Here is a 17,609-nt window from a genome sequence, read left to right on the forward strand (position 1 = left end):
TGGTGAAGCCTGTGCCTATCGTTTTCAATATATTGCAAGAGATAAAGTAGCTGGATGTCATACTAAGGACAAAGAACATGGTAATTGATAAGTGAGGTAAAAGTCAATTGTTATGAGCGTCAGAAACAAGATAAAGATATACAGCGCAAAAACTCCAAAACCAGAACAGGTGTGCCAAATATGACAAAGCAGGGGGAAGGAGCTAAGTGGTCAGTGAGTTCCAGAAGATGGAAAGAGTTAAAGCACAGATTTTTCTCATCCATATTTTATGCTACTAAAGATCTGAGTGGCATTAGCTGAAGCCCTTCTACACCTTGTGTCATCAGAAGAGCAGCGCAAGTGTGAATTGGGTATCTATGGGCTTCCATGCATTTGTGCTAGATGTATTTTAGTGGGTGTCACTAATGAAAACATTTCCAATTCCTCATAATGTGTACTCTTCAAGAGGGGGCAATTTTTCAAATGCCTTGTTCAGGGTTTGGAAGTTTCTAGTGGCCTGTGATGCCCAAGGCTAGCCCAGTTGTCATCCTTTGCAGAAAATGCAAAAGGTGGTTAAAAAAGCAGTTGAAGTGAATCTAAGACTGAGAGATTTTGAATGCCGGATGCCCAAGTCTTTGGCTCCTTCTGTGAGTAAAACAACAGTGTCTTTTTACATTCCACTAAATCTGTCCAAATGTTATATTGAAGTCAACAGCATGATGAGCTCTCGGACTTATAAATTAATCAGTGGGTTGTCGGTGTCCTCTCTATAAGCTTAAGTCAGAATCTAAAATAAGCCTGGTGTTGTTTTTGCATGGAGGCTTTAATACCAGACATAAATATTATGTGGATGACAAGGAAGGCTGGGAGCTCCTGAGCCCTTCTAGAATTCCTGCTGGTAAGCCTCGATAGTCTGTCACTTGATTTACACGAGTTCTTTCCTTGCTTTTTCCCAATTCGTGAATAGTATCTGTATATGGATAATAAATAATCTGGTGAGTAACATCTATAGCAGTGTATGTTGCCTGTCGTGCCCCTTCTCCTCCCATTGCACTATGCAGTGATTGTTTTCTTGGCTCACACACTTTCAAGCCAAACAGAAATTTTGCAGAGCATAGCATAATTCCTTCTTTATGTACTTTTCACCTAGCTCTTCCTCTGCTGAGGGAAAATAAATCAACAGCCATCTCCTGTATCTGTGCTGTGGAGCGTGCAATAAGAGGGCAACCTAATTTTACCTGCTGCTGGGCCAGTGTTTGGGCTTCTGCTTTCCTCCCATAGCAGCCATCATTAATGCCAATTGATGTGTACCCTTTTCCTGTTGCTAGGTGATACGTTCCTTGCAAAAGCAGCTTCTATTGCTGCTCAGGGATTCTCACAAATCTTGTTTGCTCTTGGGTTGCATGATGTGCAGTGTGGTTTGCAGAACCAGAACGACACAAAGTTCAGGGCACCTCCTTCTGCTGTTCATTTGACTGTAAATCACTAAAAGATCCCCATTTTTCAAGACTAAAGAAAGAATGACATCCTGTTCTGGTGGCAGGCAATGACAAGATTTCTACTTCATAGGCTGGGTCTTCAACTTTCCCCTCCGCAAATTGTTGACCAGTGTCCTTCAGCATGGACTTGGCTGCAGTACCCAAGTAATGCTACAAACCTGGTCTTTCACCAGCACTTGTTAGGTAGTTTTCTGAGACTGAGAAGCCCGAAGATTGGTTTTGGACTCTTTCTTCCTTTCAAAATGTACAATCTCATTGTTTATGATCTGTTTAGATGGCCCTATCTCTTTGATATTTCATGTTTAAGTGAGTAGAGGGACTAGATATTTTCAAGACTGTGTTCTTACTACTTTGGGTTGAATTCGATTCCCCAGCCACAGGCTGAATAGTGTTGTTTCAAGTAGCCTCATGAAGTTTGTAGAAGAACAGCACCTTAGGCTCTGTCCCAAGTATGAATTTATCTGATAAAAGTGATCAGTTTGATTAGGATTTTTTCCAGGTTCTTCTAAAGATATGTGGAATGTAAAGATATCTGGTTACCAGTTATTCAGCATAAAAGACTAAGACGAGACAGAAGAAACAATAAATTAAACTCTCAGATACCCAAACCCCAAGGAAGAAGAGATAAGAAGACAGTAACAAAGAGCAGAAGTCTTAGATCAGTGATTGATGGGATCTTTAAGGAACCACTCAATGCCTTGAGGAGGTTCAGCCAGAGCTCTGTAACTGGTTATCATGAATCTCATAGGAAACAGCAAACTTACAATGGGATATCTGAGAGGCCTTGCAGAATCGCATAAAATTTATTATGGGATGTTTCAAGAGATGTGGGAAAGTGCTGGATTTATTTTGGGATGTTTAGGGGAGAGCCAAAAACAGTCAAATGCAGGGATCGAGATACATGGGAGAGGAGCAAGTATGGGAAAATGAGGAAGAGAGGGGATAAAAGAGGTCAGCTGCATGTAGTCAAGCTGCCGTCATTTTTTGTCAGGCTATGCCCTGTGCCTGATCATCACAGTATGTCTTGTCTTCTTGGTAAACTTGATAAGTGAATGTTTTCCTGTGTGAATGTGCTCTCTATTCTGCATGCACACGTGTCATGATCTGCTAGCTGATTTCAAGCCAGGTCAGCTGGTGAGAGTGAGTGGTCTGAGTGCCAGCAGCTCGAGATAGAGACCAAGGGTTGAAGAATCCTGCAAGCCTGAGGGCTAGCAACTGGAGAGATGGATTGCGTGGATATCAGCTCTTCAACAGACTGAATATCTAACAGCTGCTGATGAAGGGACCCATTTGTGTGTGTGATTCTAATACGAATTTAAAGCTGGACTAGGTGGTGAGCAGGATGAGAGGTGTAGGAGCCAGCTACCAGGGAGACCATAGGACAGGACAGTGAGCGAACAAGGGTCTGAAAGCCAGCTGCTAAAGAGATAACAGATATGGAAGAGCAACTGGAGGCACCTGTTTGCCTTGTTTGGGTGAGAGATCTGCTAGCAGCTTTCAGTTTTATTAACCTATGAGTGATAAAGGGATCAGCCCATTTGTGTGTTTATGTCAGTCTTGTTGGTATATAATTGGAGACTGTAATGATGCTGCTGTCTTGTTGGTTGGTAATCAGTTGTGACTGTCAAGGTGTGACTGTCAAGTACATACATACACGTTTGTACATGTGGTCTGGTTTTGGGGGGTATGCCTATTTCCACCATTGGCCAGACATGGTGTAAAAGTAATGCAGCATCTGAGGACCAGAAGAAAGAATCCCTGAGGTCCTGTAGTCTACTATATTTGGCTTCCCTGTAACAGGTGCGAATTTAGCTTCTCTTCAAAGCTTACTGAAAACTCAGTTTTGGAGGAAGCCTGAACACATGATATTTCATTTAGAAGAGAATGGTTTTGATAGGAAGTATGAAATAGAAGTTCAGGCTTAAATGGAGTAGTCCCTTCTGCATGTGTACGTGTCATTCACAATAACAGAGGAAGTGGGACACCCACAGGGCAGATCTTGTAGACCATTAGGAAGGGCATTATCTCAGATATAAAGCCCAAGATCATTACATTACAACGCATGTGACTTTAGTTAGATGTTATTCCTCAGTGGGGTCCAAGATAGTAGGTTTTATTTGTGACAAATTCTTGACAAGTTACCTTTCAGATTTATGTATAACATGACTCATAAACAACAGGAAAAGTGCTCTCTCTACATTTTACTTGTTTTTCTTTAGCTGCATATGACACAAAGAGTACCAGTGGTTTTGATCCTGCTCCTGTTTGTTATTAGTATTGTAGACTTCATTTTATTTGTACCATGCTGCTTTATTCATACTATGCTTCTTTTAATTTTGGTTGAAATGCTTTCAGTTATACAGCCATTGTTCTGAAATCAGGTTTTACAACCAACAGGACAGAAGTTGCACAGAAGTAAACAGAATTTATACTACACTGCCACTGAAGTAAACTGCTACAACAGTCACTACAATTGTCATTGCCTTATACATCAAGGGTTTGTACAGAATTATTCATAACATGAAGTCAGGTTTGCATTACAGTTCTTATAGGTTTCCTTTCCATGACCTTTAGTTTTGAAAACACATTGCAGATTTTCAGTGTCTTTCAGATTCTGTCTTCATTATTTCATTCCAGTATTACCGTAACTGGTAGAACTCATATCCCTAAAAATATCAGACAAATAAAACAAAATCTGTTACAATCAGGTGAGACGGTGAGAAAGAAATTACAGGAATCAGATTAAACAAGAAAGAACCTTGGCTTTGAATATATCAGTTACCTTTCCTGGCCTGAATTTCTACCTCATGCATGCAGCAGATACACATCGGGGGAGCCAGCTGAAACTCAGTTACAAGGCAAATGGAGAGTTTGGATAAAGCAGCATATATGATACGAAGGACTGATATTGAGGAGCTGCTTTAAATTATTCCCAGTAACAGGCAATAAATATTTTTTCCTATCCTAAAAAAATTTCTGAGATGTCAAAACAAATTTTTCATCTTAATTTGGAAGAATCAAAATCTCAAACCTTGCCTCAGTAAGGGAGTCTGAAGGAAAAAAAACAGAAGGTTTGCATGAGAACTGCCATCATTTTCAAAATGCTGCAATTCAGCTTGGAATTTTGTCTTTCTTTTTTTTTTAACTCTAATTTGCATAAATTTAGAAAATAGAAGAGTAATTTTATTTGGTCACTTTATAGCGCAGAAATGAGATATTTTAATAATCCTGAACCTTTTTCACCAAAGCTTTAAACTTTTCAATGTGAAAACTGATCTAAAAAAGTGTTTTCAAACCTAATCTTGTCATATGAACATTTGCAGCTTTGGATATTTGGCATCTTCTCATTAGAAAAGGTTTCATAAAGAGACTCTCTACTAGTACTTGAGGCTTTTTGATTTGATGAACTGCAAACTGGGCTCATCAAAATGCTTAGGGAATATCCCTTGAGGAAATCTGGTTGTATTTGATCATCCCTAACCTATGATTTAATATGCATTTTAATATATGGCTTGAACACTTGTATAGTATTACCTGGTTCAGATTCCTGAACTTCTTGAGGCAGATTGACAGACAGTGACTTCCCAAATCTCTGTGGAAAATTTAGAAGTGACTGACTGGAACTTTTAACAAGTGGAGACCTCCCAGGCCTGTGTGATACTTCTGGAGCATGCCTAGGTATGTTATCTCCAAAAGCTCTGCCAAATCTCAGAGGCAAATTAGCAATTGGTTTAATGCTTCTTTCTTCTGGATAACCTCTTCCAAACCTAAGAGGTAAATTAGCAGCTGAATTTGGCATCTTGTTTATGGTAGAAGGGTTCATTTTAAGGATATTTTTCGATCCCCAGTCTTTCATTTCTTCAAAATTGAGACTCCTCTCCTTTTCTTCCAAGACATCTTTAATCTAAAGAAAAAGAATTAAATAAAGGATACTATCATTTTATGGGGCATTACTCCAGCTACCAATCACACAAAGTATTCATTTTCATATCTTTCTAGAAAGCTGATGGGTAACACCCTCTTTTGGGTGTCTAATGCTTTTTAGATGTTATTTGCTAAACTCCATTGTAATGTGGATTATTTCATATGCAGACATTGTCCTGCTTACCTTTTCAGTACACTGACTCAAGAGAGCATTTCCATATCGGTATCTAGAACTGTTCAAATGGTGTCAGTTGGAAATATTTCTGGGCATAGGTGTTGGTACCTGTGCCATCAGTGAAGTGTAGACAGGAGGCACTGTCAGGTCCACATTTTCTAGTATCACCAACTGAAGTTGTCTGCAGGGGAAGATGCTGGCTATGTTTGGTAACTTGACACAGACCCAGCCTCTTACTCATCTAGTCTGGATGAACAGAAGGATGGGTCAAGCTACCTGAAGGTATAGCTCATTTCTTCCTAAGCACTTGATGGATGCTTTTGGCCCAATATCCTCCTGGGCTAACAACCAGGGAAATGAATGGCAAGTGTTTCAGTCAAGTTGATATGATGCCTGTTCTGGCCTTGCAGTGTAGAGATTGTCCTCAGCTTTAAGTTGCTTTGGTCCTCCACTAGGACACAAGATGCATTAGGAGCTCCCGGGCTCCTAATTTTTGTGCAGCCAGCACAAAATCTACATTCTGTGTCTACGCTGGCATACGATGAAGAACTGAGCCTGGTGTATTTCTGGTCTCATGATGCAAAGGGCAGCTGCTGCCTGAAAACTAGCTATATCAACATGACCTTATAGCGGTGTTCTTTCCCTGGGCATATTAAAGTCACTTATTTTTATGGCAATGATAGATTTCCAAGCCTTAACAGCAAATAGGTACAAATACGTTTTTCAATTTCAGTTAAAGACACAAATGTTACTAATCTTCATTTCAGTTCCTTGTCCCTGTTTGGTGACTTCCTGGGAACTTTTCCAGCTACTCAGAGAGAAGGGGAATGAACCATTCTAGTTCATATTCCATGATTAAAACATTAAATAAACTATCCCTCTGATTGCACCTGCACACCCCTTCTGAAGTATGTAAAAGACAGTGAGCTGAAGACCACAGCAGTTCACTAAAATAATTGACGTCGCATTTTGGTTTGAAGGATCTTTAGTACACCAATGATGATCAGTCAGAAAGAGAGGTTGGCTCTCATTTCCCAGGGAGTATTTGCAGGGTAGACAAGAAAAATAATACAGATGGACTGTACAAATTTAATTTGGCATCTATTGAGATATAATAAATGTGCAGCCCCGCAAAGATGTTTTTATAGTCAATTTCCAGAGTAGAATTTTAAAACCATTAATTGTATTAAATTTAAGATGTTCCCTGTTTATCATTATTCTTTGAGTATCACAAGCATGCCTTTATTAATTTTGGATTAATAATATATCTGTTATATTCTGTGCATAAAACGCCTGACAGGAATTTTAAGTGAGGCCCCACTATGTAAGCAAGAAACATTTCAGAGTAAGTCTCCATGTAATTGCAAGGCTGTATTACAAGAAAATTGAAACACGAATTGATTTGCACAGTGTATGTGTTCAAGCAAATGTATTTCCTGAAAATTCTTCCAACAAGCTTTTTCCATACTGCTAGTTCTGCAATGCTGAGTACTGTGCAGTGGGGTTAGGAGAGCCTTTGCCAAAGATTTCAAAGTGCTCAAGGTCTGACCCACAGTTCTCCCAAATAATTCATAGCAATACAGCTCTTACCTTGTAATACTTATCAACATCATCTTCTGTGCTCTGCAGACTGGACTTCATCAGCTCATCTAGGCACATAGTATTCGATGTCTGAAACACCACTATAGCTAAAGCAAACAGAACAAACTTAATTGGAATGAATTTCATTTCTCTCAAATTACACTTACTTAAGGAGCTCAGAATCTGTACAGAAAAGAAAACTGCCATCATTTTATATGATCAGAAAACAAAAAGGTTTTGTTCCTATGACATCAGTCTCAAAAGCTGCAATTCTTAATTAGGGAAGTAATTTGAATTTATTTGAAGAATGTTGGGAATTTGTTTTGTGAGCCCTCTTAAGCAGCATAGATTCTTGTTAGGGACACACTGTCTTTACAAATAGTTTCCTCTGGTGAAATATGTCTTAATTAACTAAACTTGAGAGCCATAACATAGGGACTTACAACAGCCACAATGTTCCATCACCAGCAGAAGAAAACACCTTGTTTCTTTTGTATCAGTGTCCTCAGAAGGACTGTGAAAGGAAGCTTTCTTCATATATGCATTGCTCTCTTTAAGTGATCATATAAGGCTTGTTTTTTATGTATAACTAGGGACATTTGGCCTATTGAAATCAAGTGGTATCTACTGAAGTTGTTGGTCAGGTCATAAGAGATGTTATGCATCAATGACATCTATCGATCTACATCGTGTCTTTGCGCTAAATTGAACATGTTAATTTGCATTCAGGCTGAATTAGGAAAATGCTTTTAGAACCCTGCCCATCAGTTAAGTTTCCAGAAATTTCAAAGTTGTGTTACCTCTATGTTCTTAGGGCCAAATTTCCAATAGCAGGTTTTAAAAAGGCACCTGCCCCTTTGCTGCATGCTATGAAAGCACTGGACTACCCATGTATGTTCTGTCCCCAGAGGGGATTCAGGCTGCACACTAAATATGCCCTTAAAGTGCACATTGAATTGGTTGCTAGATAGGCTGGTGAGCCAGGGTGCCATACAAAAGGCATATTGTGATGTTCTCTCATTTGTTATTCTTAAATTCTTGAAATGATTGCCTTCATCTCATATGGTACTACTTAAAATCAGCTGCACAAGGAAAAATATCTGATTGCTCATCGAAAAATGGGCAAAGTTGTCCCAAGAGAACGTTTTATGTTGTAGGCAGTATGGATAGTATTGACTTTTTATCTGTTGACAGTATGTTACTGGGTTTACTGCACTGTGAAGCTGAAGGATTTGGAAGTAACCTGATTTTAGAATTAAGTTGCCAGGTTTTATGGGTTTAAAGCTGTGTGCCATGCATGGATTAATTTCTGCCTTAGATTCTCTGAGATCCTGCAGGCATTAAGTGGCATTGTATTAGATCTAACAAGATACTCGTACCTCCTTTCGGACTTGTGAGAACCACAGGTGTGTTGGAAACTGCTCTGACATGACTATTGCTTTAACTTGACTAAAATAGTGGGAAACACTAAACGTGTCACCCACATTGCTTACTAGATTCACTTAAAGTGAAAAATGAGAAAAATAAATTTTAATTAATGATCTCCCTAGGAGAAATAACAACTTCTTCTTTGCCTCTCCCACACTTTAATTCTTATCCAATAGGGGGAGGAGCAGCAAGTCCCTGTTTAAGCTTGGGCCATAGAATAATAGAATCGCAGAATGGTTTGGGTTGGAAAGAACCTCGAGATCACCCAGTTCCAATGCCCCTGACATGGGCAGGGATGCCTTCCACTAGACCAGGTTGCTCAAAGCCCCATCCAATGTGGCCTTGAATACTGACAAGTGTGGGGCATCCACAGCTTCTCTGGGCACCCTGTGCCACTCTCACAGTAAAGAACTTCTTCCTAATACCTAATCTAAATCTACCCTCTGTCATCTTAAGGTCATTACTGCTTGAGCAATCCAGGGATCAGGAGTAATCCTATCCCTGAGATTAGGACCACTATACTTTTGGACACCAAAGGATTGGTTTGCCGTGCTAGTCTATCCTCTGGTGGGGCTTAGACTAAGGTGTCAGCCAGATGAAAGTGGTGATCTGGGAGCCGGATGTAGAGGTAGCATCTGGAAGCAGAGTTATGTGGGGAGAGCTTGCTATTGAGGTGAACCTGCCTGGCACAGAGCATGTGGGAAGCAGCCCCCTTCCCAGGGAAGATGGAAATCTCATTGACAGCTGGAAGTGAAAAGGAAACAGTTTCTTCTCAGGTGAACTTCCCCAGGTGGAGAGGGTGTGACAGGTTCTGCTCATTTCTGATGTGACAAGAGACCATTAAATTGTTAAAATAGATAAGAATGGTATTAGTAAACTAATTAGGAGCCCCTATGAGAAAAGAATGCCTTCTAATCAGTCACTGCCTTTTATGTGCTGTTTTCCCTTGTTGTACACACTAATTACATTAATTTCCTCTTTGTTTCTTAGCTGTATGTAATCCTTCTGGCCCCGGCTAACAGCAGCAAAGGCTGGATTCAAAGTTCTGGTGCTTCCTTCAGAAAACTGCTTGGAAAAGTGACATATGATGAGAAAAAACACTATTCTGTATAGTCTCAAGGGGCAGTGCTTAACCTTTGCATTCCCTGAGACTGTTCTACATTTTTAGAGTAGGATGTTGTAGATGAGGAGGGGAAAGATACTGGACCAGTAATGATTCCTGAAGAGTGGTTGCATGTACATACATAAATGTATGTAGGAAGTAAGGAAGCATCATCAGTCCTCAGAGCGCCTTGGTAGCTTCCTCTCAGAGTAAGTGACTTCTCTTTTTTCTTCAAAAAGAATAAATATTCTTGGCAGGGAAATGGAGTTTTTGGGGTGCCAAAATTTTTGTATTTGCAAATCTGGGTCAAATTCTTTGGAAAACAGTGGGAATAAAAGGAGGCTGTCAATGGAGAAGACCTCTAAAAGGAGCTCATGTCCTCTTAGTGCTCTGGTAGGTCAGGGACAGCAATTGTCTCTTTTCACTGAGGACTGAATACAGGTTCCTGACTCTCTGGAGCCTCATGTCAGGGGGCTTCCATCTGTGGGAACAGATGGATTTTCCAAATTCCTTTTCTTTATGGCAACAATAAAGACAATAATGAATGCAATTCATGCGCTAACATCTATCTACCATGTGGTCATTTACCATTGGGCTTTCCTTTTACCTAGCTGCTGGTTTATGAACCTTTCTTGATCAATGGTCTTTCAATTAACTGTGTGAAGATATTTGCTTTCTAAATTAAATGGAATTGGCAAGCTCCAAAAACTCTCCTGCATTGTTTGGCACAAATACAACTTCTGTTTTCCCTAGACAGGATAGGAAAATGTATTGCTGTTGTCTAAACATCAGGCCTTCTTGACATTCGGTTTGTCTTGTATGTATGTTGATTTCCTAATCAACACAAAGTGAAGTTTTCAGGTGTTTTGCATGCCAGGCAGAGAGAGAGCTGTACGTCCCTGTACCTTTCTTATGGATTAATTTGCCTTTGAAGGCTTACAGCAGGAACTCTTTGGAAATTTCAAGCAGTTACGATGATTGTTCTTTATCTTTCTTGAGGAAGGACTTGTCGGAACCTCTCACTCAAGTACCAGAATGGATAATGTGAGCATACATCAATGTGACTGCGAGTTCTGCTATGTTTAGACCATCTTCAGCAGAGAATAAACTGGCTCTGCTAGCTTCAACTGAGGCATGATCTATTAAGATTGCTTATTTGTGGAGGGAAGACACCTCTGCTGGTAGCAACAAACAGCATTGCGAAGAGGGCTGACTATTCTTGAGTTGCTCCAGTTTGATCTCAAAGGGTCTGACTAAGGCATAAGATGGGGAGCAGGCTCTGAGTATTGCTGAAAACACATGCAGAGTTCCTAGCCTCTTGTCCCACACTTGTTTTGTCTCATTATCTTACATCACTCATCAGCCCAGCTATCCCTACGACTTGGCCATAACTGAGCTTCTGTTCTGAAAATTTCCTAGTTAAATAGGAGCAAATCCTCCCATGTGCATGTGAAACAAGCCTCACAGGCAGGACCAGTTTTAAGTTTTCCTACCAGGAACATGCTACAAACTAGGACAAGGTAGTGCTTCCTTCCTTTTTTCTCTTAATGTAGTGTATGTAGGCACAGGAAAAAGCATTAATTTTGGCTTAGTGGTGTAACAGTAAGGCGGATCTGATCTGTGATGAGTTCCTGCAGTGATTTGATGTACATTTCCTTTAGAAATTCAACATTAAAATGTAATTAGTAGTAATGGCAAGAGTAGCTCAATTTCACAAGCAACTCAATGTACAGTAAGTTATTTGATTCCAGTGAAAGAACAAGTTTTAATATTGCTCTTTCTTTAAAAAAGGATATACTGATAAATCCTTATCCATTATTAACAACCTATTGTGTGAAAATTGTATGTTATATGACTCTTGTCACCAATAAGCATCTGCATATTTCCATAATGATAAATCATTCATAATATATCAATTTTGCCATTATATTTCATGTGACCTATTCTATGGCTCATTTTGAAGTAAGAAGATTTAAAAATATAATTTTTTTTCACTGGCAAGCAATTCTGTTCATTTTCCAGGCATTCCTATGGGATGCAGTGGGTTGTGCTGGCTTTTCTGTGTTGTGCTTAGTCCTGGTGCACAAGCCAAGGTGTATTTGCCTGAAATATCTATGGCTCTAAGCAGATGGTCATACTTCCAGTGCCGTCACTACCCTGACACTGTATTCGAATGTAGGCCTGGTGTTCCTCTTATACTGACAGTAAATATTTCAGTGATCAGGGAAGCCAGTGAAGCTTGGTTTCCCATGACTTTGAGATTAAAGAGTAAACAACAACGTATATTCTCTGAGGTCCAGTAAGGATTAACCTTACTGTAGGATCCCTGCATGAGCAGCGTGTCTATCCTCTCTTGCCATGCGTGTTATCATGAAGTGGAATTTCAGCAAGACTTCTCCCTGCCAAATTCAACTGAATTTGGCTTCTAGACTTGAAAGTTATCGAGGGTGACTGACAGGCACACACTTATGCATAGAGAAACAGATTTGCCTCATTTCATTAAGAAACCAATAATAAATCAGGAATGACTCAGATGAATTACCACAGGTATAAAGCCTCAGCATCTGTACAGTTACTATGGCACAGTGATAATTTCTATCTTATTAATATATTAAGGAAGCATTAGTTCATCTTTGGGGATTTTGAAGAATAGGGGAATTTACTATGAAAGCCCCTTTCTTTGTGTACTATAGCTTGGTAAAGGAAAGCAACTTTTATGAAACAGCCCTCTCTGATTTGCAGTGTCAGACCTTCACTTTTAGCCTCGGTTTTCATCTATATGTAGCTCTGAGCATTCTTGTTTTCTGGGTAGTATTAAACAAAGGACAAATGCATGCAAATATCAAGGTACAAATAATCTTATTTTAAGGTTAACCCCTATGAATTGGTCTCCAGTGTTAGAAGATATTTTCCCCCTTGCTTAGCTGAATCCAGAATATGAATGTGTAACCTCACATTTTAATCGGTTCTCTATTTTTTCCTTGAGCTTTTGGAGCAGCAGAGCAGCATGAGAGACAGAAAACCATGGGAGGCTTGAGTTATTATGGTAACAAGCTGAAAATGACTTTATCTTGGTAAAGAAGGTGTGAACAGTAATTCTGGATTAGACAGGTTCTTCAATTATACATTTGTTAGTAATAAAATAAACATGTTTTCAATAACATTTGGGATATAAATGCATTCTTCTTTTTTACTAACTACTCTGCAGAGTGTAATACTGTACTTACCAATCTACTACAGTGTGTAGCAGCTCTAGCCCATTCTTGTATATTAAAAATTAAACCCTTTTACCATACATTATTGAAAGTGCTTTGGTTGGCTGCAAATCAAGAAGGACTTCATAAAGTCTTAGAAGAATGGGAAATCTGATTAAATCTAGGGTCCACAGGCAGCAATGGAAAGTGCATGAAGAAAAAAATACAACATTAAATTATGTCTTGAAAAACTCCTTCAGGACTTTAAAATATCATTAGCAGCTTTTATTCAAGTTAACTATTAACCAAGGGATTCTTAATAGATTTCATTATTCCATGTTCCCCCTTCCCTTTTTCAGTTTGGAACCTGTGTTAGTTATAGATACAGACACCTTCATTCCTTGCTCTCAGCTTTTGTGGAATGATTTTTCCCTAGAAATATTGTACTCATTTAATAGTTCCCCTATGCACTGTACATAAACAGAGGAGCACGAAGATTGCACTATTTATTAGCTGAGTTGTGGGCTGCAGGGTCTGAAACTCGCTTTAGGAAAAAATGTAAACAATTTAGGAGAGGAAAAAAATGAAAGGGAAACACCTATGTTTCTTGGAGGGAGAAAGAGGCTGCAAGCATTTTACTGACAAAACTAGAGAAGCGGGTCCAGCTTATTTGAAACAAAGCTTCTCTCCAGTTTTTGAGTTGATTTTCATTTTTTTGTTCCCTCCCCCCCTTTCCTTCTACACCCCCCTCCCCCAGTGTAGCTTTTTAAAGGGAAAAGGGGAGAGAAAAATCTGTTCTTTTCATCCTTGCTGTTTTACAACAGTGACTTTAGACAGTATCCTGGAATGGGAATTAGTATTTCATTGGGAAGTACTAAACTTTGCATCTGGTGGTGAAGGAGCTGATGGTGCCATTACTTAACCTTGAGCTGAATCCTACCCACAGGGCCTGTAACATGTCTTTACATTGTGAAGGGGATGTGGAGAAGCACAGCCACCACCATGGGGCCGTGGTCCATGGCTGAGAGTTATTTTTGATGCTTGCATAGAAATAATAATTCACAATCCTAGCTCATGGAAGGTGCCCGTCTCACCACCATGAGCATGGGGAGAGGTGGGGTAGACTTCTGCCTCATGCATCTCCCTGCATCAGGGTCAGGGCTGTGCTCACCTCTGACAAACCAGGTCACCAAGAAGCAGCCTGCTGCTCCTCACCAGCTCCTGCCAGCTCCCATTGCTGTTGACCAAATCAGCTGGAGCCAGAAAAGGGCTTGACAGACTGCTGTTATCTCACCTGGGGAAGAAATGAGGAGCCGAGAAGACACTGAGTGAGCCTCCTGCCGGGGCCACCTTCTAGAGAGAGAGACAGTCAAGGGCTTCTCAGCGAGGTAAAGCAGGGCTTGGGAAGAGAGGTACCAACTTGACTGCAAATAGGCGAGGTTAACAATGCAGACAGTTGTCCAATGATTGCATATTTTGTGCAACTTTCTTTGGAATGTGGTACTGGATACTGTTTGAGATAGCATGCTGGGCTGGCTGGACAGCTTGGCTGCTTTATCACTGAGGTTTTATGGTCTGGTGAACTGCTTTCCATCCCTTTTGGTTTTTTTAATTGTTTGTGCATCCCTGTTCACCCGAAATACAGAGGGCAGATTCTTGTGAAGATCTGATCCCTATGGTGTGACTGTGGAATCAGAAAATTTCTAATGGGAAGACTGGGAATGGCAAGGTGCAAGTGAGTACTGGAACCCACCACTAGCTGTTCAGCAGCTCCTCTTTGGTATCTCAGGACAGCTGAATGGGGAAAGGATGATACGAAGAAATTACTTTAAAAAAAGAAGCCCTTAAAGAACAAATCTAACATCTGAATACAGGATGGGACACACCATCTTCAGCTGAAATGATCTAGAAGAAAAGACAGGATTACTCAAGCTTAATTGCTGTGCTGGTTTGGGACCCATATATACTGAAACAGCTGTGTGCAACCTCACTTTGTTTTGAAAGAGAACGTTTCACAACTGTTTATGAATAAAGAACATTTACTGCTAAGAGTCACCTGTAGTGCCCAGCATTTCTGGGATGGGCTGGCAATGGCCTCGAAAAGTCATTTTGTAATTCTTGACATATTGGTTTGGGCATCAGATAAGCATGTACTGGAGGGAGGTTTTGTAAGACAGTGTCCCCCAAAATCCTTCTCAGATGCCAAGTCAGTTTGTTTGCTGCTCAGTTCCCTGAACCTTGCACACATTTATTAGAGACAAAATCAGTCCTGTAGCAAAGGAGCTTCGGCGGCTCTTGTAAGGCAAGTGCTAGGAACGATGAGAGCCGTGTACGGTGCCTGTGAAGGAAGAGAGTAAGAGACAAAGAGCAGGGGGGGAAGATCAAACCTGGACAGTCTGTGCAGGGCACTGATCCAAAGCTCAGTTCTGTGCTCTGTAAAGTGTACAAACTAAGTAAATCTTGAGTTATAGGGCTGTAATTCCTCTGCTGGATTGTGGTGACTGCATAAGGCCACTTGAGCTTTTGCTCTTATAGTTTATGATATCACCACAATCCCCTGGTGGATTTAGAGCCCTGTAATTTTTTTACAGTAGTGAGCTGTTTATTTCTCTATTTACAACAGTACATCACTGGAGATACTGATAACAGTCACCTAGTTCTATCATGTAGTTCCCTATACTCTTGCATTTGTTTTTGTAGAATTACAATCATTCTTTAGGAGCAGGCTGCCAGAAGCTGGGGGCAAAAGGAGGAAGCTCTGGTTTTGCCTGTCTTTGTCTCTTTAAAGACTGTTTAATTTAGCAACTATTTGTCCAGATGCAGGAGGGCATAATGACTACCAATTTCACATCTCTATATGACAAACAGCTGTATGACTCCCACTTTCACATATTTTCTTTTCTCTTTCTTTCCCCCCTGCTGTATATTAATTTCTCAATTAAAGTTAACCTCACCAGCTTCTTGCACAGGATGTCACTGTAATAGAAGGCTGAGGGGAGGTCAGCGTGATGCATCACAGGCAGATGCCAGGCCAGAGCAGGAGGCAGGTCTTGGGCTTAATCCCACCCTAACGCTGTGCCATGGATTTTGGTTCAGAACAGATGGACGTAACCCTTAATTTGATTAGTTGTGAGTATGGCAGGGAGGCAATCACAGCAAAAGGGGATGAGCACAGTAGGTAGCTAATTTAAGTGTCATGTGCTAGCCTGCTGTAGCATCACAGCCATATTCTGCTCAACAAGTAACTGCCAATTACTTAGTGCAAATAAATAAATATACGCGTCTAACAGTCAGCTCAGCTGGACAATCTACCCATTGTACCCCGAGCACTGAGAGCAGAGGCATCACAAACTTGGCAGCAGTGCTGTGGAGCTGCTTAGGAGAGTTAAAAACATAGAGAGGTAGGGGATGCCCTAAAGCTTTTGATTTTGATGGAAGTAACTGACCTTGGCATTTAGAAAAACTCAGTGTCTCTACTAATATCCTTCAGTACAAGTTTCAGGGATTTTACTACAGGTCAAAAAGTATATCTGTGGCCAAGAGGAGCCAAAACTTTGCCTTCTGTTTCTTTTTGTTGTAAAGGCCAGATGCTGGATGTGATGCTGATAATCATTCTTCTTATTCTTTAGTCTGGGATGGGAAGAAATATACTACAAAAATCTATCATGATATCCGCTTTGTCAAAGCTCCTAAGATAGGACATTTGTATAGGAGAAAAACCCACACATCCCCTCTTTGACACTAGATCTACTGATTTATATAAATTTGTATCTTCGGGGTGTATTTGCAATTAAACTATACCTAAAACCCCAAGGCGCCCAGACATTAATGAGCAGGTTTTAGCTAGTTCCCTCCTAAGCACTGGTCAATGCAGTATACACTGCAATTTAATGTGAAGCAGTTTTTGTCAGATTTTGTGCACTCTATCCTAGGTTAGGCCATGGTAATGCCTAAAACAACTCAGCATTTTCTAGATTTTACTTATATGTATAATTTCATTATTGATAAAATATCTAAATTAGGCTGTTATGCAATTTGGTTATCATAATTTCTTTGGGCACACAGTGCTGTACGCAAATAAAAAGAAACAGAAAAGCAACTCCAAAGGATTTACTCTGCAATCTCTCAATTTAACCACATGGGGGCATGAGATATTTATTTAAGAGAGCTTTTTAGGCACCTGCTTCAGAAACCTGTGACGGCGGGAAGCCTTACTGGTAAACGGGGATCAGGATTGTCACTTGGTCTTTTAGCTGGCTGCTTGCAATCAAAATACTTAGCACCTAATTATTGCAAGTGACATTAACCTAAAATATAGTAACAAACAAAAGTACAGCATGGACAGGAAAGAATATTAAACAGATTTTAAACATCCCCATTAGTTAACCTGGCCTTGAAATACATTTTAATGATGCTATTTTTGTGTCTTTCTAAGCAAAATCTGACGTCTTCCATATAACTCTGTGCATCTGATTTAACCTGAACATTTCAATTAAATGAAAAGGAGGCTGCTCTGAGATACAGCAACCTAGATCTGGAGTAAATCCATTTCATTAATTGCCTCGATGACATTAATTTTTGTCATTCACTTGCAAGATGAGTAATATGCTCTATACATTTTGGCCCAGATCCAGCAAAGCACATAAAATCACAGTTAATGATGTTAAGTGCTTGAGTAGTTCTCCTTCAGCACATGCCTTAAGCTGAGTAGATATTGAAGTGCATTC

At 40.1% G+C, this 17,609-nt stretch overlaps 1 protein-coding gene across 1 annotated transcript; it reads right to left on the minus strand.

The window, feature by feature from the left end:
- Nucleotides 1-3,448: 3,448 nt before the first annotated feature.
- Nucleotides 3,449-14,459, minus strand: NPVF (neuropeptide VF precursor). The gene is made up of 4 exons (XM_061465059.1): nucleotides 14,177-14,459; nucleotides 7,168-7,265; nucleotides 5,013-5,382; nucleotides 3,449-4,144 (listed from the first exon to the last, which is right to left on the minus strand). The coding sequence occupies exons 1-4, from the start codon at nucleotides 14,406-14,408 to the stop codon at nucleotides 4,137-4,139; spliced, it is 708 nt and encodes a 235-aa protein (XP_061321043.1). The 5' UTR covers nucleotides 14,409-14,459; the 3' UTR covers nucleotides 3,449-4,136.
- Nucleotides 14,460-17,609: the final 3,150 nt, after the last annotated feature.

The sequence above is a fragment of the Pezoporus flaviventris genome, unplaced genomic scaffold, assembly GCF_033815535.1.
Source record: "Pezoporus flaviventris isolate CSIRO_AGI_PZ_B2104156 unplaced genomic scaffold, CSIRO_AGI_Pfla_v1 ptg000037l, whole genome shotgun sequence".
Taxonomy (NCBI): Eukaryota; Metazoa; Chordata; class Aves; order Psittaciformes; family Psittacidae; genus Pezoporus; species Pezoporus flaviventris.